The sequence below is a fragment of the Mchenga conophoros genome, linkage group LG11, assembly GCF_057382185.1.
Source record: "Mchenga conophoros isolate Kocher_MC1m ecotype Shallow Benthic linkage group LG11, M_conophoros_male_GT1.1, whole genome shotgun sequence".
NCBI classification, from domain to species: Eukaryota; Metazoa; Chordata; class Actinopteri; order Cichliformes; family Cichlidae; genus Mchenga; species Mchenga conophoros.
Genome location: NC_140536.1, coordinates 29,022,201 through 29,043,897, shown reverse-complemented (window position 1 = coordinate 29,043,897; position 21,697 = coordinate 29,022,201). Strand labels below are relative to the sequence as shown.

The following is a 21,697-nucleotide window of genomic DNA, read 5'->3' as shown; positions in this document are numbered from 1 at the left end:
AATGACCATGTGCAATAAACCATGTTATTGCTCAGTCAGGGGACAAACATACTTCTGACATGCATTCAGCACAGAGCGGAGAGGAAACATTGTCATTTACAGTAATTCCGTAAGGTAATATTTTACAAAATAAAACATTCCAGTGTGTATTTATTTTTTGTTCAAGATAAAGCCGTGTTTTTTTCAGTATACCCCTCATACTTGCAGGAGTAAATGTTTTGAATCTTTCACCTACGTATTATTTCAGTTTTTAAGGACTAACGCAGCCACAGTGTCGCTTTATCTGATCACAATAAGGAATATAGTAAGGACCCACTGTGAGCAGCTGTCATCAGAACTGAAAGTTGCTCGCTTTAAAAGCTGACAGTTACACCCCTACACCCGTAACTACACAACGCAGGCTTTTATTCAATAATCAAGTGAGAGTTTGAGCACTCAGTCTTCTTTGCACAATTTTTTAATGGTTATTTGTTTTATTTGTACGGAAACGTTTATATGATAAAAACTTTGGGGGCAGCTGCATTCATTGCTCCCGGGTGGCAGTCAGTTAGTGAGATCAGCCCTCGAGCAGGCAGTGTTTATATGTGTGTGTGCCTTTAAGAATATCAGCCTACCTGTGAGCATGATCTAGAGAACTCTTCACCACATTTCTTGTCTTTTTTTTTTTTTACAGGGTTACACACTAGTTGGTGATAATTTTCTCCTGATTGTCACACAGCGTTTAGGATCGCGCACCGCTCCAGACCGAGACCGCAGGGGCAGCGCATTAATTTGTTGGTCTTGAGCGGATGGCATCTGTCGCTTCCGTGGGAACTCTCTCCAACAGGAATCATACGGCAGCGAGCTCGCTCTAAATGCGGACATGGGTGTTTCTCCAGACATGCATTTCCACGCATTTGTGTTCCTAGTTGCACAGTTTGGGCAGTGACCGCACCGCGGCCACATCCACACCGTCATGTTTTGCTTTTTCACGTCACCCTGACAACTTTGTGTGTCGAGACTGAAGAGCACTTTTTTTTTATTTGGGATTACTGTGCCCGAATTTGCAGGAATGGTTCACCCAGGAGCGTGCTGCGTCCTCCTGCCTGTAGGAAGCAACTTCAGACAGCCGTGGCTTTGACCATCTTTGCCAGTTTCATGATCTTTTAAAAGAAAATAAAGGAAATAATGAGCAACCACAAGGGCGGCGGAATGGCATCGAAAGAAAAGCTGTATGAGCTGTGGATGTTATATTACACTAAGGTGAGTGCAAGTGCGGAAGAGCTGACGGTGACACCTGTTGTTGCCACAGGTTCCTTGCCTGAACTTTATTGTGACCCCTAAATACTCTGCGTGATTCACGGTGTGTGTACAGGGTCGCTCTTTGAAAAATCGAGGTTTTATTGAGGAACTCGCGTATTTTTTTTCTCCTGCATTTACAGTGACGCTCTCTTAATAGCCGAAGCTGCCTTGTGCACACTATAAAATAATATCATGTCACATTGATGCGCCTCTAAGCTGTCCCCAATTCGAAAGCAACGCGTAAAAAAATGGCATTTGAAGCTGATTAACCACTTGTTCGAATATCCGTTGTTATACCTGTGATGCAGGTGTTACTCAGACTACTTCCTGTTTCTGCTGCTTGCCTGTCTCCCCTAGTGAAAGCATGCGCCTTTTAAACTGTTGGAAGATCCTACTGTCATATATTACTTGAAGCATATGCTTAGGCTTTGCACGCAGCAGCACTGTTACGCAGTAGCCAATTGCTTTCCTCTCTCCGATGTTGAATTGACTGTCAAATTTGTTTGTGTGGGAGTTTGGTCTCAGATGTTGTCCCCTGTGGGCGTGAGTGCAGCTCAGGTTTCTGGATGTTTATTAAGGTGTAATATATTGCTAATATGGATGAAAACAAATTAACTGGAGTAAAATATTGCAAATGCTTTCATATCATGTTCCTACTTGAAGAAGGAAGACAGTTTGGTTGGGTATTATTATTATTTAATGAGTTTGCAATCTGCTTCCATGCCTGAGGACACAAAAAAGAAAAAGAAAAAAGAAGAAGAGGAGCGTTTTTTTTTTCAAGTTTGTACGCGCTGTATCTCATCATCACAGCAGATCTAAAGGGCTAGTCTCTTGACAGTGATAAAACCTTCTCAAAGAGTGGCTCATGTTTCATTATGTATCTCACTGAATGTTGTTTTAATGAAGGGCTTAATCCCAATCTTGGAAAGCAGCCAACGACTTTCTAGAAGAGTGAAGTCAAAGGTGGACAAACTGCAAACAAACCCTAATAAATGCATCACCGATGAAGGTCAACAGTGTATCACCTTTTGCAGCATTTACTGTCAAAGTGGTGATTGTGGTCGCTCTGGGCAGATCCCAGAGGAAGTGTGTTTAATCCACTCCTCTGTGCTCCTCCTGCTGCTGCATGTAACTGCAAAGTTACTGAACTTTTCTGGTTATGCAACAAATAAAACAAGTAGTAGGTGCTGTCACAATCCATTGCTAGAACAAATCATTGGGGGGGGTGTGTCTGTGAGGTAGGGAGGGGTTGCCCTGAATCTGGCTCCGTCAGCTGTCTCACATCTCTATGTGCAAGATCACTTCCTTATTAAGCTGCCTCTTGGCTCCGTGTCACTTTCCTTCAGTTGCCCTGAAGCCTAAAAGGACCAGAAGTTTCCTCCTTTGACTTTAAGAGTGGCACATGTTTTCGCAGCATTCTTGAAAGTGTATTTTTCACATGTGTAAACGACATACCCCGTTGCTCGAGCGGGATTTGATTTGAGCTTAAATGTCACCGCCTTATGTGACTCAGAGGAGCACAGCAGGCCGTGGAAAGGCAGGAGAACCACTACAGAGAACAATCACTGGCCTCTCCTACAAACACCACCATGTAATTGTATTCAGTGTTTTTGTTACCCGCCTGTTAGTCAGGTAGACACAGACAATATCATCTTTTAGTACACAGCCCATCTCTGACTCACAGACCTTGTTTGTAATTTGTCACACTAAAGAACGTATTGACTGCTGTAAATCAGTCAGATGGACAAGAAACCTGAGCTTTATTCAACAGGGGGTTTTGTCAAAGCTGTAAATAAGCCCTCGGCTGCTTTACACCCTGTAACACGTCTCATTTTAAGTCCGAAAGCGCCTTACGTGTCCCTGTTTGTGACACTGACAGATTTGTTATATTGGTTTAGAAATGTTGTGCATTTATCACCTCCTTTGTGCACCCTGACAAAACCAAAACCGGTGTACTCAAATTTTCAGTGACCTTATATTGTCCCGTGGAAGTTGTTAAGTATGTCACAACAACTTCATACATCATAACAATCGATTTCAGCATGTTTGAGTAAATGTGGTATCTCCAGCCTTTAATCTGTTTTAGAAAGCACAGCTTGTCATTGATAAAGGAGGTCCGCCTCCTTTGACTGTGCAAAAAAATCAAATTTCTTGCCAGACCTTTAGATCAGGAGCTAATGTAAATGTTTAATAGACATTGTGATTGAGTAGCGTATTGCGCTAAAGCCGGTGAAAAATGGTAAAAGTTCTGTGCAAGTGACTTCAAAAATCACAGGCAGACGATGATTTATAGGCTGATTATTTTCTCGATGCCAGCTTCCTATTATTTTGCCACATACTGTAGCTCAGTAAATACCTGAGCACAGGCAATTTACATCTACACTATTTACTCACAGACAAGTTCTTGGTTTTCAGGGCTTGCTGATGTAATTTTGTCAGGAAATGTGCTAAACAAAGTTGTAGTTAGGGCACTTTAAGATTTTGTGCAAGAGACAGGACGTGTTTGTGTCTCCAGTTTTGTAAGGCCAGCCTTTCCAGCACTATTTCATTGCTTCATATCTCACATCTAAGAATATTTGAAGGCCATTATAAAATCCTCATGACTTGCGGTATGGAGGTACGCAGAAGAGTCTGATCTAATCGCTCTGGTGCATAACTTGTTAGATCTTGTCTGGAAAAAATGCAAAAAGGTATTGTTCTTGGGCATGTTTGAGCTTTTCACCAAGTCAGGATGTAGTAATAACCAGTACTTGATCAGTTTTGTTGGTTTGATATTTTATATCTGTATCAATGTAATTGATTGATTGATCAATCAACTGGTGATTATAGTAAAAAGTTACATTTGTATCTTCTTGTTTTCTATTTTGTCCAATTAAAACCAAGGACTATTACATAAGAATAAATAGGCAGCGAGTAGTTTTACTAGAGTTAATAACATTGTTGTACTTACTCTTATTGTTTGAGTTCTTCTTAAATATTGAATCTTTAATTGACCTGTTGACTTGGTAAAAGTCAGGATAGCTCAATGAGTCATATTGTCTTAAATATCTGGTAAATATGCTTTCATGTTGTTACAAATGCATCAACACGCACCACTAGGTACAAATGAAGTGATCAGTTGATGAGATGGCTGACATAAAAAAAAATTAATCAACAACTGCTTTAATTAGTGTTCAAATTAATATACTGGTAAAAAAAAATCCAGCTTTCACGTGTGAGAATTCTTTGTTTCCCCGTCATATTTGAAAGTACTACATAAAACAAATCTGAGGATAGTAAACAATAAAAAGGTGGATTTTCAGTCTGTTTAGATAAGATGGTCAATAAATCTTCAAAAATAAAGAAATAAAAAAGACTGATAGTTCCAACCTTTCAGGCTGCTCTAAGTCAGGAGTAAGCCTCCAATCACAGATGCCATTTTTCTGCCAAAAAAGAGAAGCATCATTTTCAGCCAGTAAAGATGTAAGAGTAAGATATTAGTCTGGAAGAGAAATGGTGTGTTATTATTCTGTGGTCCATAGCTTGAGGACCTAATTAAAGCCTTGAGACGCAGCGCTGGGCCACAGCGTTAACCCAGCTGCCACCCATCAACAGCTGTGAAACCACCTCCTCAGATTTCTATGAAAAGAACAAATCACACATCCTTGCTTTTGTCCCTACACAGTCAGTCGTGCTACTGTGTGTTTGTCCCAGTTACTAGTGCTTTGATGCATGTCAGCAAACTGTTCTCAGAGATACATCCATCCCTGCAGCTGACGATATATAGCCCTGTTAGCCCTCTGATTGAATCCCCTTGTGTGCCTGGGCTCCCCTGTTTACCGACCGAACGGCTAACCAGGAAAATCAAAGTTCTCTTTGCTTTCCCTTGTGCAGGAAGCTGGAGCGAAGCTGAATGCCAAGCAGCACTGAGCGGCACAGCTGCTTGGCCATGTGCAGAGAAAACAGAGATAAATGACATGCTTTATAGAGGCCGATAGCTCATGGTTGGTTTGTGACATTTGTTCTAATTGTGGTTTTAATTAGCTTTTCTAATTGTAAATCTGTCTTTGAACTAGCTTGTTGAATTAGCTGCGAGCAAATGATTCGGATTTGTTTAGAGGGGCTGATCAATAGTAAGTCGATATGGGAAGATTTTAGGAGTCGTTAAAGGTGGAGACATAAAGCAGCGCTGTACCAGAAGTCTAAGCCAGTTCTGTTTTATTAAAAAAACACACATTTTTTGGCGGGTTTTTATAAACAAGAACTGATTCAAACACCTGGTGTATCTGTGATCTCTGTCTCTCCCTGTTTTTTAATCATACACTAAAATCTACCTGTTGCACAGCCAACCAATGTACCTGGACTGAATGCCACAGCCTCTTTAGTCAACCTACACTTTATGAAGCATATTAGTGTGCATACTTGTGGATTCTATTCAATAATGAAAAATAAAAACCAGCTTTAAGATTCTTATCTTCGCCCCTCAAGTTTAAAATACTTAATTGTTCAGATGACAGAGCCACACAACAATAGGTTGTTTGTCATTTCCTGTTTTCGTTGAGCACACGCAGAGATTTTAAAATGCAGTTTGTGTATCAACTTTAAAATCAGATGGGGGGTTTTCTGCATGTAAAGTTTAACCGTTTGAAGGCATCTAAAGTCAATTTCTCCAATTTCAAATGCAGTTTTTGTGATTTTATAGCATCCACCTACTGTTTCAGCTGAATCTGCTCACAGTCTTCTGGTCCCTGTGCATAAGCACAGCCAGACACACTTTACAAAAACAAACGCTAAATTTCAAAGTTTCTCCTGCAACATCTTTTTTTTTTTTTTGGCTAAATATAGGAATCATAAATGTAGTCCCGGTGCTTTATTGTTACTGTGGGATGTTTTTATAGAGGCCTCTCATCAATCTACACACAAGTTGCACTACAACCAAAAGAGGAAGGGGTTTGACGAGGAGGCGAGGATGAAGGAAATAAGCTTCAGTTAAAGTGACAAGTAATTTCCTGGTTGCTCGCTTTACGCTTGAAGACAAAAAACGAGCGAGTCAGACGCTGCTGGTGGTCAGGAGTGATGTGCAGCTGAGCCGCTGACTTTTGTCTACGCCGACGGTTCATCTGAGACTGGGTTCGCAAGAACCCGGCACCCTGCTCAGCCGCATACAATGAGAGATGGACAGGCACATAAGTCAATGCCAGTTGGTAATGTACATTTCACATTAATGCAGGAAAGGCATAGTTGCACAAAGGGTTCAGGTTATTAGATTGCTGCTACTCTTATTCAGGCAACTTAAAAATGCAGATCTAACAGAACATGAAAGCATACATGTTGGAGAACTGTGCTGAACTGTAAGATTTTAATCGCCGTGCTGCTTTCCCACACGAGCTGCAGCAAACGCTGCTCACTCGAGCCATTTCCCTGCTGGTTCAGGGGGAAGTACCTGATGAATTGTTATACCATGTGCTGTTTTTTATGTTATTTGTGTACAGTGAGTCAGGCGGTCTGAGACAGCTCATGTCTTCCTTCTAAATCGGAGAAGATTCACGCTACGCTTACTTGCTTGCTCAGTTATCAGAACGCACAGGTTGTTTTGGCACATGAACATCAGAGAACATTTCTGCACATTTCTCAGTTTTTTGAGTTTTTTCAGATTGAGTTTTGAAACTTTACATTCTCAAAAGTAGGGCTACTTGTCTATCGATAATAATGAGCCAGCTTTATATCGAAATCAAAGCATTGCTCATAAAAGAAAAACAGTTTAAAGTTGACCTGTTTCGCCTGTGACCTGTGTCATTTGTTTGTAACGAGATCAAGAGACTGTTGTGTGGAGGGAAGACTGACAGGATATGTTGCAGTGCAGAGACTGATGGTAGCTGTGATAGCAACTGTTGTATATAAACATCCTTGTACAAATGAAGTTGTCTTACATGACATTATAGAGGGGCAGTAATAAGAACATCTTGTCCGAGACGAGGATGTGCTCACGGTGAACACAGGGCCACTGTTGACGTTATGGGTGGAATTATGATTTGAATGAAAGGAACATGTTGTTTTTGTTTCTTTCAACCTCCCCCGTGATGAAAAAGGAAAGAAATAGCTCATGTGTTCCTCTCTGTGAGAATTGCATCTCTTTGCAACATCCTGTTACAAAAACAGGTCATAGCATTTTCTGTAGCCACCGTGTGTCAGAGTTTAGCGCTAAACCTTTCTGTTTGATACTACTTGGTCCAACTGACCACAAAGAGCTTGCTTTTATAGGTGGGCATTTTTCATGCCCTTCATTGTTTACTAACACTGTACGCCTAGAGGCGTGAAGGCCGATTTGTTATAGCCTCACCTGTTTCTTCTTCCCTTCCACAGAAGGATGTGGGCTATCTGCAGCAGTGGCTGGAGGCATTTGTGGCATCCTTTGAGAGGCTCATTGATGTGCAGTCGCTGGAGCCTCGGAGGTGAGCGGCTATTTATTTTACACAAACTACAAAGCCACAAATTTCCACCGGTTTATATTCCGCACTGTGGACATTGGATGTGACATGTTTATGCTTCACGGCCTCTGCTGCAATCCCTCTTTGCTCTTACTTCCCTTCTCTTCTCTCATGTCCTCCTCTCTCATCTCCCAGGCTGGAGGAGTGCAGCTCAGAGGTGCCCCTGCTCCCCCGGGAGGTCCTGGTGTTCCTTAGCACGCAGCTATGGCACAGTGCGCTACACCTCACCGGCGCTGCAGAGCAAAACAGCAGCACTCCACACCCACTGCTCCTCATCAAGTTCTTCATCATTGTTTGCAGGTGAGGGCACAGCCTGCTGTGCAAATGTGTTGTAATGAGAACTGTAAACATGTTGCGCAGTTAATAGGTTGTGCTAATCGTAGCGTTCTGTAAAACAACTTGCAGACGTTCTCACGACGATAGGCAGGAGATGACTAATTAGGACAGGCTACATCTCGGGTTCCAAATCATACGCCCGAATTTGCGTCGCATGTCTCATGATGTCACCTTAGTTCACGCAGTGGGTGGAATTAAATCTTAACCACTATCAGTTCTCTTTATTCAACAGTCTGCACCAAAAAAAACAGGGTGTGAGGGGAACTGGGTAATTTCTATTTTTCACAGATATAGTAACGTTTGAAGGTGTTTTTTTTTAATTAAATCAGATTTGACTGGTGATTCTACTGTAGATTTTTTTATTATGCTCCACAGTGACTAACCGAAAAAAGTGCTCTCACCCCTTTCAATCTGTGAGACCTTTCCTAGCACCTTTCCTAACCTAATTCTATGATTTCTCTTTACTTCTAGGAATATGGAGAACATTGATCCAGAGAAGACCCCTAGTTTTGTTTTCGAGACTATCAAACTTTTGAATTTCTGTTTAAACCAGGTAAGGCCCTCATAAGCAAGATTTCAGCGACACAGTTTGGCTCCCCATACATGGACAAATTTGCTGAAATAGGATATGGAAGTAGAGATCCAGTAGGCTTACACAGAACTGGGTAGTAAAATATATATGCTTACCCTAAGGAAAGAGAACTAGGCTATGGTTAAAAGAGAAGTGGGTGGGTGTGCAGTTGACCTTGTTTTCATTGTTAAGGAATTTGAAAGATGTTCAAACAGGGGTTTCTACTCTGATTATGAACTACAGATGATGCAGATGTGAATAAATGTGTACCAACTTTCATTCGATCAGTTAAAGAAGGGACAAGGGGAGAAATCGTCTCTGGAGTCGGTCGTGCAGTACGGACTTGTGCTGTGCGAGAGCCTGTTTGACCCTTATCAGACGTGGAGGAGACGCCTAGCAGGGTGAGTGTGTGTTACTTCAACACTGGACATTGCCTGCGTGAATGTGTGGGAGGTGGAATTTGGGCGCACAAAGACTAGAAGAATACTCTTATTTGCATTCAACGTCTTGCACAATCTTTTGTCACAGTAACACCTCATCTTGTTGCATCTAAGCCTTCAAGTCAAACAAACCTCATTAGTACCAGCGGTTTGAGTGGCAGCCGCACACTAACTAGGCGTGATGTGAATGGGAGCGTGGTGACTCGAGTCTTTGTGTGTTACAGGGAGGAGGTGAGCTTGCTGGAGAGGAACAAGTATAAGTTCTCCCCGCTGGCCTTGCCAGAAGAGCTGCCTGCCCTCTTCCATGGTGAGACACTCCCTTTCAGCTGTTCTGCAACTCTGATCTTTGTCAGGCTTCACATACCACAAGAATCAAACAGTTCCAAGTGAATCACTGTCTGGGAATAAAAAAGAAAAAATATATGTGTATGTAGAAATGGTTCAGTTCTCAGCATGTTTACTTCGGGTAAAAAGAACTCAGTTATTCTGCGTCTAATTATCAGGTCTCAATCAGCTGTCCAAGCGTTAGTAATTATAGAGTCACGTTTGCTCTAATCTGTTAGCCATGTGGGAAATCTCAGGCTGGACAAGTTTCAGTATGTCCACATTTTAGGAGGATTATCATAATACCAAGCTGTAATTGGCAATGTTAAGGGGCTACTTGTGTAATACCGAGCCTATAAGAAAGGCTTAGGCTTTTCTCTTTTGCATAACTGTAAAACAAAGAAGGCACTCCAAGGGACGTTTTCTGAGGCGTTGTGGTATGAAGTTTTCCCTTTCATTTATTTATTTTTTGCTGTTGGTCATTTACTATAGCCCCGTGTGCTATTTATAGTGACTGGAGCCTGGAATCGGTCCCAGTATGCATTAGGGAAAGAAACAAACTAGAGAGGCTGAAAAGAAAATGTTTTTGCTTTAATTTAATTATATTTTGAGAGCACTGCGTTTGTTTTCTGTCTTGTGGTTCCAGTATTAGCTTGTCTTACATAATATTGTTTTGGCTTCCTGACACAGAAAGTCTGCAGGAGAGCGAGAAGATCCCAGAGTTCCTCACGCTCAGATTGGCTCATCTCCAAGGCGCTGTCATCAGTGGAGGAAAGGTCTGCTACTCTGTCCTGTCTATCAATAATCACTCAGCAGTCTGAGGAAAAACAGTAGACAGTCAAACTAAAATACAAGTGAGTCAGAGTCACGCTCCGCCTTGTTTTTTGCAGAAGAATGGTCTTCTTTCCATCACTCCTTACTCTGTGGATGACCTCTTCTCGGTCCTGCGAGCATGGTGCTGCCGGACCTCCCCTGAACCCAAGGACACCAGACTCCCGCGGCTGAGCTTGCAGTGCCTGACAGCGATGATCCATCTCCTGCACACCAGCAGCCCTGTGGAGCGGCAGGTGGAGATCAGGACCATCCTGGAGAACTACTTCCAGCTCCTCAACTGGAACCGTCCACTTAGCAGCGATCAGGAAGACAGGCAGTCCTGGGAAGACAGCCTGATCTCGCTCCAGAGCCAAATGCTAAGTAAGAGCACATTCACTAAGTCTCAACTCTGCCTGGGGGCAGATTGTTCCCTTTTTGTTGATCTCTCTCAGTCGGTATGAAGGGCAAGAATCAATTGTCCCAGTGTGTGATAAATAAGATGAGTCAACCCTATTGTTGTCACTTTTAGCTGCTATTCCTGAGATCCTGCAGTGCTCTGACAGACCAGTCCTTCAAGCTATCTTCCTGAACAACAACTGCTTTGAACACATCCTCAGACTCATTCAGAACAGCAAGGTCAGAGCAAGTCCTTTAAAAACATTTTGTGTCTGCTCTTTCATCTCTGTGCTCTTCTGAACCAGCCTCCCTACCAGTCTGTCACCTTTTTATTTGTCTCACGTCTATTTCCTCTGTTGTTCTCATAAATGTCACATCTGCCGCCTAATCTCTTTCTTCTTTGGTTACCTTGAAAAAAAAAAATCACAAATGTTCATGCTTCCATGTTACTTGTCCGTCACTTGGCTTTGATAAAGAAGTACCCCTGCATCTGTTGAGAGAGACCAGGATCACACCTGTCTCTTCTGCCTCTCTCGGATGAGTTTTTTTTTTTTCTTTTTTGGTCTAATTGTCTGTCTTTTTGTGCTCTCTGTGTGTGCGTGTCTGCCTGCGTGTGTTTGTATGTCCTGTAGCTCTTTCAGAGCAACAGGCGTAGGCCGGAGCGTGAGGTTGTGTGTGACCTCACCACGCGTTTACTCACTGAGGTCGAAGTGGACCAGGTACTTTCCCCCACTCTGTGTTGCTATTGGACTGTCAGCAGGAAACTCAGTGCTCTCTCCACTCGTTAGCTGCTCTGAGCTATTTAAACAGGAAGCTTAGGGCAGGAAGTCTGGCTTACACTCATTTGTAAATACAGCAGGTAGCACTGGCTGTACATGATAGTTGCCGTCTCGAGTTTTCTTTTTATCTGCCATCACACAAGTGTCCTGTCACAGCTCATCTTAGTTATTTCAGGCATTATGTTGATTTCTATCACAGATGTAAATAGGCTGAATTCCCTGTTGACAGCACTGAGCAATAAGAGCATGCTGTGTTTTTCATAGTGCATGAAATGGTTGCTTTTGGGTGCACGTCTTTCCTTCTTTTCCTCATGCGTTAACTGCTCTGACGTGTGACTGGTGGTGCTTGTATAAAAGATCTGGCTCCTATCCTGGAGTTTGATGTTGCTTAATTTCTCGCAGTAGTTGAGGATTGCCTCAGCTCTTTCTTTTTTTTCGGGTTTTTTTGGTTGGCTTTGGGTTTTGCATGCTGAGACCTATCAGTAATTAACAACGGGGCGATTGTTTGGTGACTTGTTCAACAGTGTGCTTACTTTTAGTACTTACGGTGTAAAAGCTTTTTTAAAGAGGGCTGTTTAATAAAATTCCTCTTACAATTTGTAGATATTTGGTGCAAAATTCATGTGTTGAAGCTTTTGTGTAGGGTTTACTTTTAGTTTGTTTTGGGAAATTTTGGCGCCAGCTCATGATGATGCACATTTCTAATCAACTGTGCCTCCTTTTTTCCATACAGGTCTGGGAGAAAGGGTCAGACAGTATTACAGTTCATGCTTTGGGAGTCCTCACAGCTATAATGAGTAACTCACCCAATGCTAAGGTAAAGCCCTCCTTGATGTCCTCTAGACAAAAACCTGCATGTTCTCCTCAACGCTACAAATGTTACAATTCCTGGTTGCTGACCAGGAAAGTTCCTTCCGTTAATGTGGGGAAAGCTCATTGTATTTCCTTCCAATATATGGAAGTGTGCCAGCTAGCTATCCCCTGCAGAACAGCGTTCTCCAGCCTATTTCTGTCTCACTTCCCCTCAGGAGGTTTTCAAGGAGAGGATTGGCTACTCCCAGCTATTTGACGTGCTGAAGAGTCAAGGTCAACCCACCAAAAGGCTTCTGCAAGAGCTGATGAACATGGTGAAATATGAATTTTCTCATTTTCCTTAATGAGTACAGAGACAGTAGAAGTCAAACTGCCCCAGTTTAAATGGTGTTATAGTCATTAGCCTAACCTGTCTATATCTTATCCTTTATTTCTTATTCTCTGTCTTCTATCCAGGCGGTGGAGGGCGCGCACGCCCATGCTCATCACCTTGGCATTAGTAACGACCAGCCTCTGCTCCTGCTCCTGCAGTGGCTGCCTGACCTTTCAGGTCAGAGGGACCTGCAGCTGTTGGTTGCTCAGTGGCTGGCTACCGTTTGCGGTGGCTCCTTGTCTTGTCGCACGGTGGCTGTGGAAGCAGGCATGGTGGGGGCTCTGCTGCAGGTGCTCTCCCATCCCCAGTGTCTGGACAGGCAGTGTGCAGACTCCCTGCTGGGCCTCTTGCAGGACTTGGGCTCTCTATGTTTCAAACCAGAGGAGCTGAAGAGTCTCTTGAGACTCCTCAGGGTTGGCCAGGACAACGGCGCACTGGCAGGGAGGGTCCACCCCTACTGCACTCGCGTTATACGTGTGCTTTCAGCCATGGCAGCCAGAGAAGGAAAGGACAGTGCCTTGCAATATTTTGATCTTACACCCCCGATGGCAGGGATCATGGTGCCCTCAATCCAGCGATGGCCAGGCAGTGGGTTTGCTTTTCACGCTTGGCTCTGCCTTAACATGGAGTTCCCCTCTTCTCACTCAGACTTCTCCAACAACCGTAAACCTGCTGCCAGCTCTGGCATGGGTACTCAGCATGACATGGGAAAGGGACCACGCAGGAAACAGCTCTACAGGTAAAAGGACACATTTGTGAGCAATAAAGTAACAACACGATATAATTACATTTATTGCTGTGGACTAAAGTGCTTGACTGAGATGCTTTTTTTCTGTAAAGTTTCTTCACAGCGAGTGGAACTGGACTGGAGGCCTTCTTCACCATGGAGGGCGTGCTGGTGGTGGCTGTTTGCACTAAGAAAGACTACATGGCTGTTGCTCTGCAAGACTATCCACTAGCTGACTCGTGCTGGGTGAGTGTGGACACCTTGGAGTATATCTGATGTAATAAATTGAGTTTTTCTCTTGAGAATAAAGTTGCTGTGAATTTTGAACTAATGTTCATAATGTTCACCTTTGTAGTATTCAAACTTTTAGCATGGCATTTTTTTTTTTCCATCAACACGTGTGTTTGCTGTGCTATATTCACAGCATTCAGTGGCTATAGTTCACATCCCAGGCCGCCGTCCTTTTGGTCAGAATTTGGTCACTATCTACATCGACGGGGAGCTGCGTAAAACCGCACAGCTTCGCTTTCCATCTTTCAGTGAGGTAACTGAAACTAGCATCGCATGTATTCTATTATTAGAGAGGAGTTCCTCCTTATCATTCTAATTCCTTCTCTTTGTACCCCACCCAAACCTGATCCTGAAGCCTTTTACATCCTGCTGCATCGGCTCTGCAGGCCATCGGACCACTACCACCACCACCTCTCCTAACCTGCCCACATCATTTTCCTCCACTCCGTCACCTGAGTTTGCCTTCCCCTCCCATGCCCCCTCCCTCATCCGTTCCCAATCCTTCCCAGCTTCCTTTGCGGGTGGCCGCTGGGGGTCCATAGGAGACTCTCCAGTGCACACAATCCCAGCAGGACTGCAGGACACGGAGTGGGGGACACCCACATCCCTGGATGGGCTCCTAGGCACTGCCTTCATCTGCCACGAAGCTCTGCAGCAAACCCAAACAAGAGCTCTACATGCTGCAGGTGCAAAATGTTCTTAATCACTTTGAGTATTAGTGTAAGTTAGGATTCACCTCTGCCAGAATTCAGCATACAATCAAATATTCAGGAAACCAGCAGTAAAGAAAAATCACAGTCTCTCAGACGTGTTGCTGAAAGATTAGTCCTGCGCACACTGAAAACAAGAGTAGCTTTTTTACATGTGCACCGAGCGATGTTTGCATATTTCATGACCTACATTGCTTTCTACACTTCATCACAGGCCCCAATCACGTGTCCTTATTCAAAGTGGAAGGAGAGCTGTCTGAACTCAATAGCAAACTGCTGCTGTACTACACTCCACAGGTAGCTCACTGAAACTTTCATATTGCACTACAGTGCTGTCATTGGGTGAATTATAAACAGTACAGATTATTCCTGTTTATGCATGTGTGTGTGTATGTTTTCTTCAGGCCTTTAAAAATCAGATATGTCTGGACCTGGCACCCAGTCACCATTATGATGGCAGGCTTACAGGACACAGGGTGGTGAACTGGGACATCAAGGTTAGATATGAAGCATTTTCAAATGTATTGTATTCATTTTGAAACTGTATCTCACATTTATGGCAAGTAAGAAGTGTTATAACTACCCATGTTATATGCCTGCGAACTCTTACCTATACTGTACTAATAATGCACTGAGCACTGCACAATGCTATTTTTGTCATGGTTTAATTTTCTTTTTCTTTTTCTTTTTTTATGATTGTGATTTATTTTGTTTTGTCCCTGCAGGATGTTATAAACGTGGTCGGTGGTATGGGGGTTTTGCTGCCCCTGCTTGAGCAGGTGTGTGAGGCTGAACAAGTTTACAATGGAGGTCAGGAGATCTCAGACTTGCTGGGGCCAGAACTCACTTCCCCCAGAGGCCCTGCTGCAATGCTGCTGCCGCTGAACAAATCTGCAGGTCAGTTAATCTTGAGTTAATTTAATTTTTTACTGCTCTGTGTATTATATGCGGCTATAGCATACAATCAAATAGCTCGCTCGCCAAAATGAATCTCACAAATCTCTAGTAGCATATAGATAGTCTTCGATTTGTTTGCCCAGGTTTTGAGATATCTGCTTTTAGTAAATTAAACCAAGCTGTCAGCATGTCTGCATACACTGCATGTATACTGGTCAGAAAGCATTGCATGTTTATAGTTTTCAAAGCTAGTATCACAAATATTCATTATTTCCTGTTGAATTTAGTTTAGATGTAATCTATAAGTGACATCCTGACTAGTAGTAAATTAGAGCTTAGATGTAGTGCACGATGCAATGACAAGCAGGAAGTTGCAGACAAACAATAAGCATTGTGCAATCAACCCTAATAGGTTAAATGTCAGAATCTATGTGGGCATAATGATGAGAAGTCAGTAGGTCAGTTCACCTAAGACTGGAAAAAATGTAACAAAATGAAACATATAATCTGACATATGTCGGATGACTCATCATGAGATTAGAAAATGTCAATAAAGTGCCTGGTAATGCGAAATGATGACTGCCGGTAACACCGGAAAAAATGATTTGCCCTATTTTTCTTCTCACAGAGGGCAGACTAGAGAGAAACAGCATCGCCGCGTTCCTGCTGATGGTGAAAAACTTGATTCGCCAACACCCCGTTAATCAAGAGAGCCTCTTGCACTGCCACGGCCCAAGCATCATAGGAGCCATGCTCAGCAAAGTAAGCTCCCCTCACATGCTATCCATTCCATCGAGTGGGAACTAAATGAGAGAAGAACTGATTATCATCTGAAAGCGAATATCTGACCTTTTCCATTGTATTGATGCAGCGTAATCGCCGTGTAATAAACGGGTCTAGTGTTGTCGAAAGAGCAGCGGTTCTCTCAGAATGACAGTATCAAATGATTATGTGGGGTGAATGTATGGAGTTTGCTAGACTGCACAGTCACTCTTTGAATGAGAGTGGTGATAGCAGCTGTACGACCTGAGAAAGTGCTGAATTGCAGTAAGGTTGTTTTTTTTTTTAGTGATATCTAAGGACAGAGTAGTGTTTACTTTTTCTCACAGTGACATGGGAAACATTAGCCTCATGTCTCAGAGTCTCCTGCTTTAAATATTTTCAACAGTCTTCTTGTGTTTAACTTTACACAGGTGAACTTTTGCACAGACTAAGAGTGTATAAGCTATAGTTTATTTAGTTTGTTCTACTAAAGTATGTATGGATGCACAAGTACATACAGGATGTGGCATATTTTATAAAGTGTAGTAGTATATGGGTAAAAAGCTCTATTCTGGTGCATTATATGTTGCAGATGTTGCACAAGTACTGTGGCACACATACTTTTGAGGAAATGTCTGAATAAAAACACGATGAGCGTGAATGTCAGACTGATCAATGTTACATGTTTGAAAAGGGCTAAACAAAAACACTCACTGTCTTGCATCAAACAAAACACGGATTAATGTGGCGTGTTTCCGAGTTACAACAGTGCTGATTCAGCAGCCACAGTAGTGTTTTTTCTTCTTCGGGTCAGTGATAATTTCCTGTATGTTTAAGCTCTGAACTTGACTTCATCATACAGTATTCTCAGATGTAATTCTTCAATGCACCTAGCTAGGTCTTGCATTCTGTGCCATCTTGGCCATATACACTAATCAGCCACTTCATTAGGCACACCTTCCTATTACTGGTTGGAGTTCCTTTTGCCTTAATTCTTTGTGGCATAGATTCAACAAGCTGCTGGAATTCCTCAGATATTTTGGTCTTTGTTGACATGATAGTATCACACAGTTGCTGCAGATTTGTTGTTTGCGCATCCATGATGTGACAATCCTGTTCCACCGCATCCCAGAGGTGAGATCTGGTGACTGTGGAGGCCATATGAGTACAATGACCTCGTTGTCATGCCCAAGAAAGCAGATTTGAAATTTTGTTATATGGCATGTTATCCTGCTGGAAGCAACCATCAAAAGATGGGTACACTGTGGTCATGAAAGGATTGACATGGTCAGCAACATTACAGGTAGGCTGTTGTCCAGTTTTAGTAAGCCTGTGCAAATCGTAGGTTTCCATTTCTTAGTCAAGTATCATTCAAAGTTTCTTAAATCAAGTAAGACATCTTGACCATTCATACTTGCATAAATGCATTAAGTTGCTGCCATGTGATTGGCTGGTTGAAATGCTTGCATTAACAATCGGGGGTAATTAATAAAGTGGCCAGTGATTGCATGTTTAAATGTATAATATTAATGTGTTCAATCCTGTAAGGAAACTACTTCTTATTAGTGTGGCAGTGGCTCACAAATAGAAGTGTTATATACAGTAAACAAACACTACTTCTTCTTCTTCTTCTTCTTCTTCTTTTTTAGTGTTATTTAAACGGGGCTTCATTCCCAAAAATCCAGATAAATGAAAGCAAACTGAACTTTAATACAAACTGCTATCTGCTTGTTTCTTCTGCAGGTTCCAGGCAGTATGATGGACATGAATGTTTTAATAGCATGTCAGCTGCTGCTGGAGCAGGTTTTCAATGAGGGCAACAGTCTGCTCTTACAGCATCTCTACCAGCACCTGCTCTTTAATTTCCGCATCTGGACCAAAAGCCACTTTGCTGTTTGTCTGGGTAAGCCACAAGCAGCCCCTTGTTGTGGAGTAATGCACCTGTGAACCTTTTAATGTCTGCCGAAGCTTTTTGTGTCCCTTTTTATACATGTGCACATGGTGGGAGGAGAAGGAGACGGGTCAAAGCACAACAGAGTGGGGGCTGAATACATTAATGTCTCAAGTTCAGGCTGTGGGACGGGTCAAAAGGGAATCGGTGACTGATGCACCACTTCAACGCCCCGTGTTATAAATTGCTGCTCCTCTTCACCACAGTCTTGCATATTAGTTTGACATTTCTAAATGTCAGCCTGAAAGAAGATGACAAAAGTATTCTTTGTCTCCCAAAGCACACATACAATACCTGCAGTCTGTGATAAACAAAAGCAAGCAGCGGATGAGGAGGAAGTACGGCGTTCAGTACATACTGGATACCGTTCGAACATACTACAGGTAAACCTTCTGTTACGATGATGAACGCTCACATTAGGTAAATGATTAGTGTATTCAAAAATACTCATCACTCTTATCCGGTTATTGTAAATATCCGTGTTTTGTTCACTCCCCTTTGATACCAAAACGTTGTTCCTCAGATGGGATTTCATTGAATTCATTGAAATATCTTTGGTCACAGTGTGGAGAAAGACGGCAGCTCTCTGTCTGATGAGAAGCAGACGATTCAAACCTCTCTCTTCGCCTTGCTGAAAGATTTTCTTAAGTCTCCTACACAAGAGGAGCTTCACTGCGTCCTTGCCTACGTTCTGACTGTAGGAGAGGAGCAGCAGGTAATAACTCGCATGTTTTACAGCTGTTTTTATTTCAGGAGTTTAAAATTGCTATCATTTGACCTTTTCCGTGTAATATTTTACTCCTAATCTCTTTTTCTTTATATGTTGTTTTGGTATATCTGCACTTTTCGAAATGCTCTTTGTGCAACTTCAAACTTTACCCTCCCTACTCCACATTTCTTGGCTCTTCATCAACCTCCTCCTTCACATCTTTCCCGTGTCTCTCTCACTCAGGTGGTGAAGGCCTTGGATGTGCTGTATGAGCTCTTGAGGAGCAGCCCTCCTCGCGAGCAGGTGCAGACAGTGCTGCTGGAGTGGGGCGTGGAGCAGCTGTACAGTTTGCTGCTCAATCCAAGCTTTGGGGATGAGGCCAGAGAGAGGGTCTTCAGGGTGAGATCCAGTCACCGGACCTCTGCTTAACATATTGCAATTTATTAAACAGCAGATATGTGCATCGTACTGTAAACTGTGAAAATGGGATCCTCACAGTTTCCCTGTGGTTACCTTCTAGGTTTTGTACAAGATCCTCAAGAGCGAGCGTGTGTCGGAGCGCAACAAGCATCGCATTAAACTAAGGGATTTTGGCTATCGTGGACTTGTTTGCTGTCTTGATAACATTCCCGTAACCATGACCACTGTCCGGTGTCTGTACGAGCAGGTCCTCGCTACAGGTAATACAAACACAAGAGTTTTCCTTTTATGATGGAAATGGATGACAAAAAACATTTATCTGATGTTTAGATAAGAAAGCTGCGCTTTAGCCCAAAATCAAGTGCAGTGGTCAGTCCTGTTTTTTGTAATGCTTTGAGAAAATAATATAATAATAGTTATAAAACGTTCTAATAATGACAAAATAGTGAATTAAATTGAATGTTTCACTAAAGGTTCATAAATGTATGTAAGATTAAAAAAGCAGCAGGCAGAAGTCCAAAAAAGAAACTCTCTCCCAACTCGCCTAGCTTGCTTTTTCATGCCTCCCAGACCTCCTCAGATACAATATGCTGAAAAATGATTGCAGGTTTCTGTTTGAAAGTGACGCTGAAAACATATTGCCTACCCCAGCCTTGAATCGACTAACCAAACAAACTGAATAAACAGCAATAACTTCCTTCCATTAAAACAAGCTTGAAATGATGAAACCAATGAATTAACTGCTGCTCCACAGATGCCAGTCCTAGTTTTAGAGACCTCCTGGCTGTGGCCTGTCTGTCCCATCGAGCTGAACTTACTGTCCGACTGGACGTGTGTCGCAAGGTCAGTCTGCTTAAGAAGTCGTGCTCTTATAAAACTGGCTTTTTCCCTCCTATCCCACCAAAAGATTTATTCTCAGTAATGAAAAGCTCTTGTTCTGTTTTACCCCAGCTCTTTCATCTGATCTACTCCAATGAGGATTACGTGAAACAGCTTGCGAAGCAGCCTGGCTGGCAGGATGTTCTCACCAAACTCTATGTGAAAGAGTCCTATGAGGCCCACGCCGCCACCATTGCCGACTCGAGCAACCACACTCCAGCAGAACCAAACTACCGGCCGCCTCTGCGCAGAGAGCAATCCCTGGTCATAGAGGACGCACGCACAGACATTTTCATGAACTACCGCACCTCGCAGGAAATCGAGGATGAGGACGAGGAGGATGAAGGTGGACAGCGGGACATCTCTGAGGGTTTCTCGGATTTATCACAGTCGCCTCCCAGTGGAGGCGGAGGCCCGCTGAAAAACTTCACAGGCTCCCTGCATTTCAAGTCGTTTGACTCAGTGGATCAGGGGAGCCACTCATCCTCTACCTCCAATCCCGTTGACATCGCCTCGTCTCACCATGAAGAAGAGGGAAGGGACTACCATCCGCTCTCCCCCTTCGGTACATCACCTTTTGATTTGGATTTGCCAGGTGTGGGAGAGACTGGCACACACACACCTGCTGGTAGTCTGACCAACACACCATCCCCTCTAGAGCACTACAAACCATTCCCACCGCTCAGACCAAGGAAGAGCTCCAGTTTGTCCAATGTGCTGGATGACACCAGCTATGGGACCGATCCTCCTACTGGAGACACAATCTCCAACACGTCCAACCCACAGGTATGCCTGCTCCCTTAATGCGGGTTTCACTGCACTTAGCATGTAAATCCAGGCTTTGAAATCTCGTTCCTTGTCTATGATATCTGATGAGATTTTGTTGAGCTCCATTTACCAGCTATTGTTCACACTGCAGCAGACCCCTGAGGAGGAGCTGTGCAACCTGCTAACCAACATCGTGTTCTCCGTCCTGTGGAGCGGCAGCGGAGCGGAGGGCGCGGAAGATGTGGTGTGGAGAGAGCGAGGACAGGTATTTTCTGTTCTCACCAAACTGGGCTCCTCCTGCCAGCTGGTCCGCCCTCCCGATGACATCAAACGCAGGTTAGTTACGCGGACTTGGAGAAGAAACGCACCAGGAGTGAGCCTGTCTCGCAGCTGAAAAAACAAACGAAACCACTCCTTCATCTTTATCACCTTATTGTAAATATCTAGAAGCACCGTCTTGTTATGCAGTGAATTATTCAAAGTCTGTTTGCTGCTTTGTGCATCAGCTTGTTGGAGATGATGCTGGAGTCATCACTGTCAGACCTGAGGGACGCCCAGGGAGCGTTCCTGCCTTTCTGTCCCAGTCTCGTTCGGCTCCTCAGGCTGCTGCAGGACTTCCTGTTTGCAGAGGGTACAAACAACCACGCGCTGTGGAGTGAAAAGGTATATTAGCTGATTCATGTAACAGCAACTCATTCAAGTGTTGCATTATTGAAAGCCTGTATTTAACTCTCATAAGTGAAAAACACCAAAGACAAAAGAAAGTCCCTGACAAATTTGATTTAATATTTTATGGTTATATAAGCAAAATGAATCAATACACCAAGAAAAAATATGCTCTTAATAAAACCTGCCAATTTGTAGCCCAAATAATGTCACATTTTCTCCTCTTTATCAGTCCAAATTCTTCAGTTTTAAACACAAAGCACAAGTGCTCAATTTAAGTATAATCAGCTTACTGAATATCCTCATGATTGTGTCTTATTTTAT

The 21,697-nt window shown here is 43.1% G+C and overlaps 1 protein-coding gene across 4 annotated transcripts in view; it reads left to right on the top strand.

The window, feature by feature from the left end:
- The first annotated feature begins 546 nt into the window (after positions 1 to 546).
- nbeal2 (neurobeachin-like 2) overlaps positions 547 to 21,697 on the top strand; it is a 32,086-nt gene continuing 10,935 nt past the window's right edge. The window contains exons 1-29 of one of the 4 annotated variants that reach the window (XM_085292274.1): positions 547 to 1,242; positions 7,624 to 7,712; positions 7,884 to 8,048; positions 8,556 to 8,637; positions 8,944 to 9,056; positions 9,320 to 9,402; positions 10,110 to 10,195; positions 10,310 to 10,613; positions 10,762 to 10,868; positions 11,261 to 11,347; positions 12,141 to 12,224; positions 12,436 to 12,534; positions 12,677 to 13,332; positions 13,434 to 13,566; positions 13,745 to 13,864; positions 13,967 to 14,297; positions 14,536 to 14,618; positions 14,726 to 14,818; positions 15,047 to 15,218; positions 15,847 to 15,980; positions 17,724 to 17,883; positions 18,212 to 18,314; positions 18,496 to 18,646; positions 18,884 to 19,039; positions 19,161 to 19,320; positions 19,815 to 19,903; positions 20,012 to 20,725; positions 20,862 to 21,043; positions 21,214 to 21,370. In XM_085292274.1, coding sequence (XP_085148400.1) covers positions 1,168 to 1,242; positions 7,624 to 7,712; positions 7,884 to 8,048; positions 8,556 to 8,637; positions 8,944 to 9,056; positions 9,320 to 9,402; positions 10,110 to 10,195; positions 10,310 to 10,613; positions 10,762 to 10,868; positions 11,261 to 11,347; positions 12,141 to 12,224; positions 12,436 to 12,534; positions 12,677 to 13,332; positions 13,434 to 13,566; positions 13,745 to 13,864; positions 13,967 to 14,297; positions 14,536 to 14,618; positions 14,726 to 14,818; positions 15,047 to 15,218; positions 15,847 to 15,980; positions 17,724 to 17,883; positions 18,212 to 18,314; positions 18,496 to 18,646; positions 18,884 to 19,039; positions 19,161 to 19,320; positions 19,815 to 19,903; positions 20,012 to 20,725; positions 20,862 to 21,043; positions 21,214 to 21,370 — 4,968 coding nt within the window. In that variant the 5' untranslated portion in view covers positions 547 to 1,167. Of the gene's footprint in view, positions 1,243 to 6,294; positions 6,465 to 7,623; positions 7,713 to 7,883; positions 8,049 to 8,555; positions 8,638 to 8,943; positions 9,057 to 9,319; positions 9,403 to 10,109; positions 10,196 to 10,309; positions 10,614 to 10,761; positions 10,869 to 11,260; positions 11,348 to 12,140; positions 12,225 to 12,435; positions 12,535 to 12,676; positions 13,333 to 13,433; positions 13,567 to 13,744; positions 13,865 to 13,966; positions 14,298 to 14,535; positions 14,619 to 14,725; positions 14,819 to 15,046; positions 15,219 to 15,846; positions 15,981 to 17,723; positions 17,884 to 18,211; positions 18,315 to 18,495; positions 18,647 to 18,883; positions 19,040 to 19,160; positions 19,321 to 19,814; positions 19,904 to 20,011; positions 20,726 to 20,858; positions 21,044 to 21,213; positions 21,371 to 21,697 lie in introns of those variants that run through there. The other 3 variants (XM_085292273.1, XM_085292276.1, XM_085292277.1) reach the window with 3 other exon arrangements.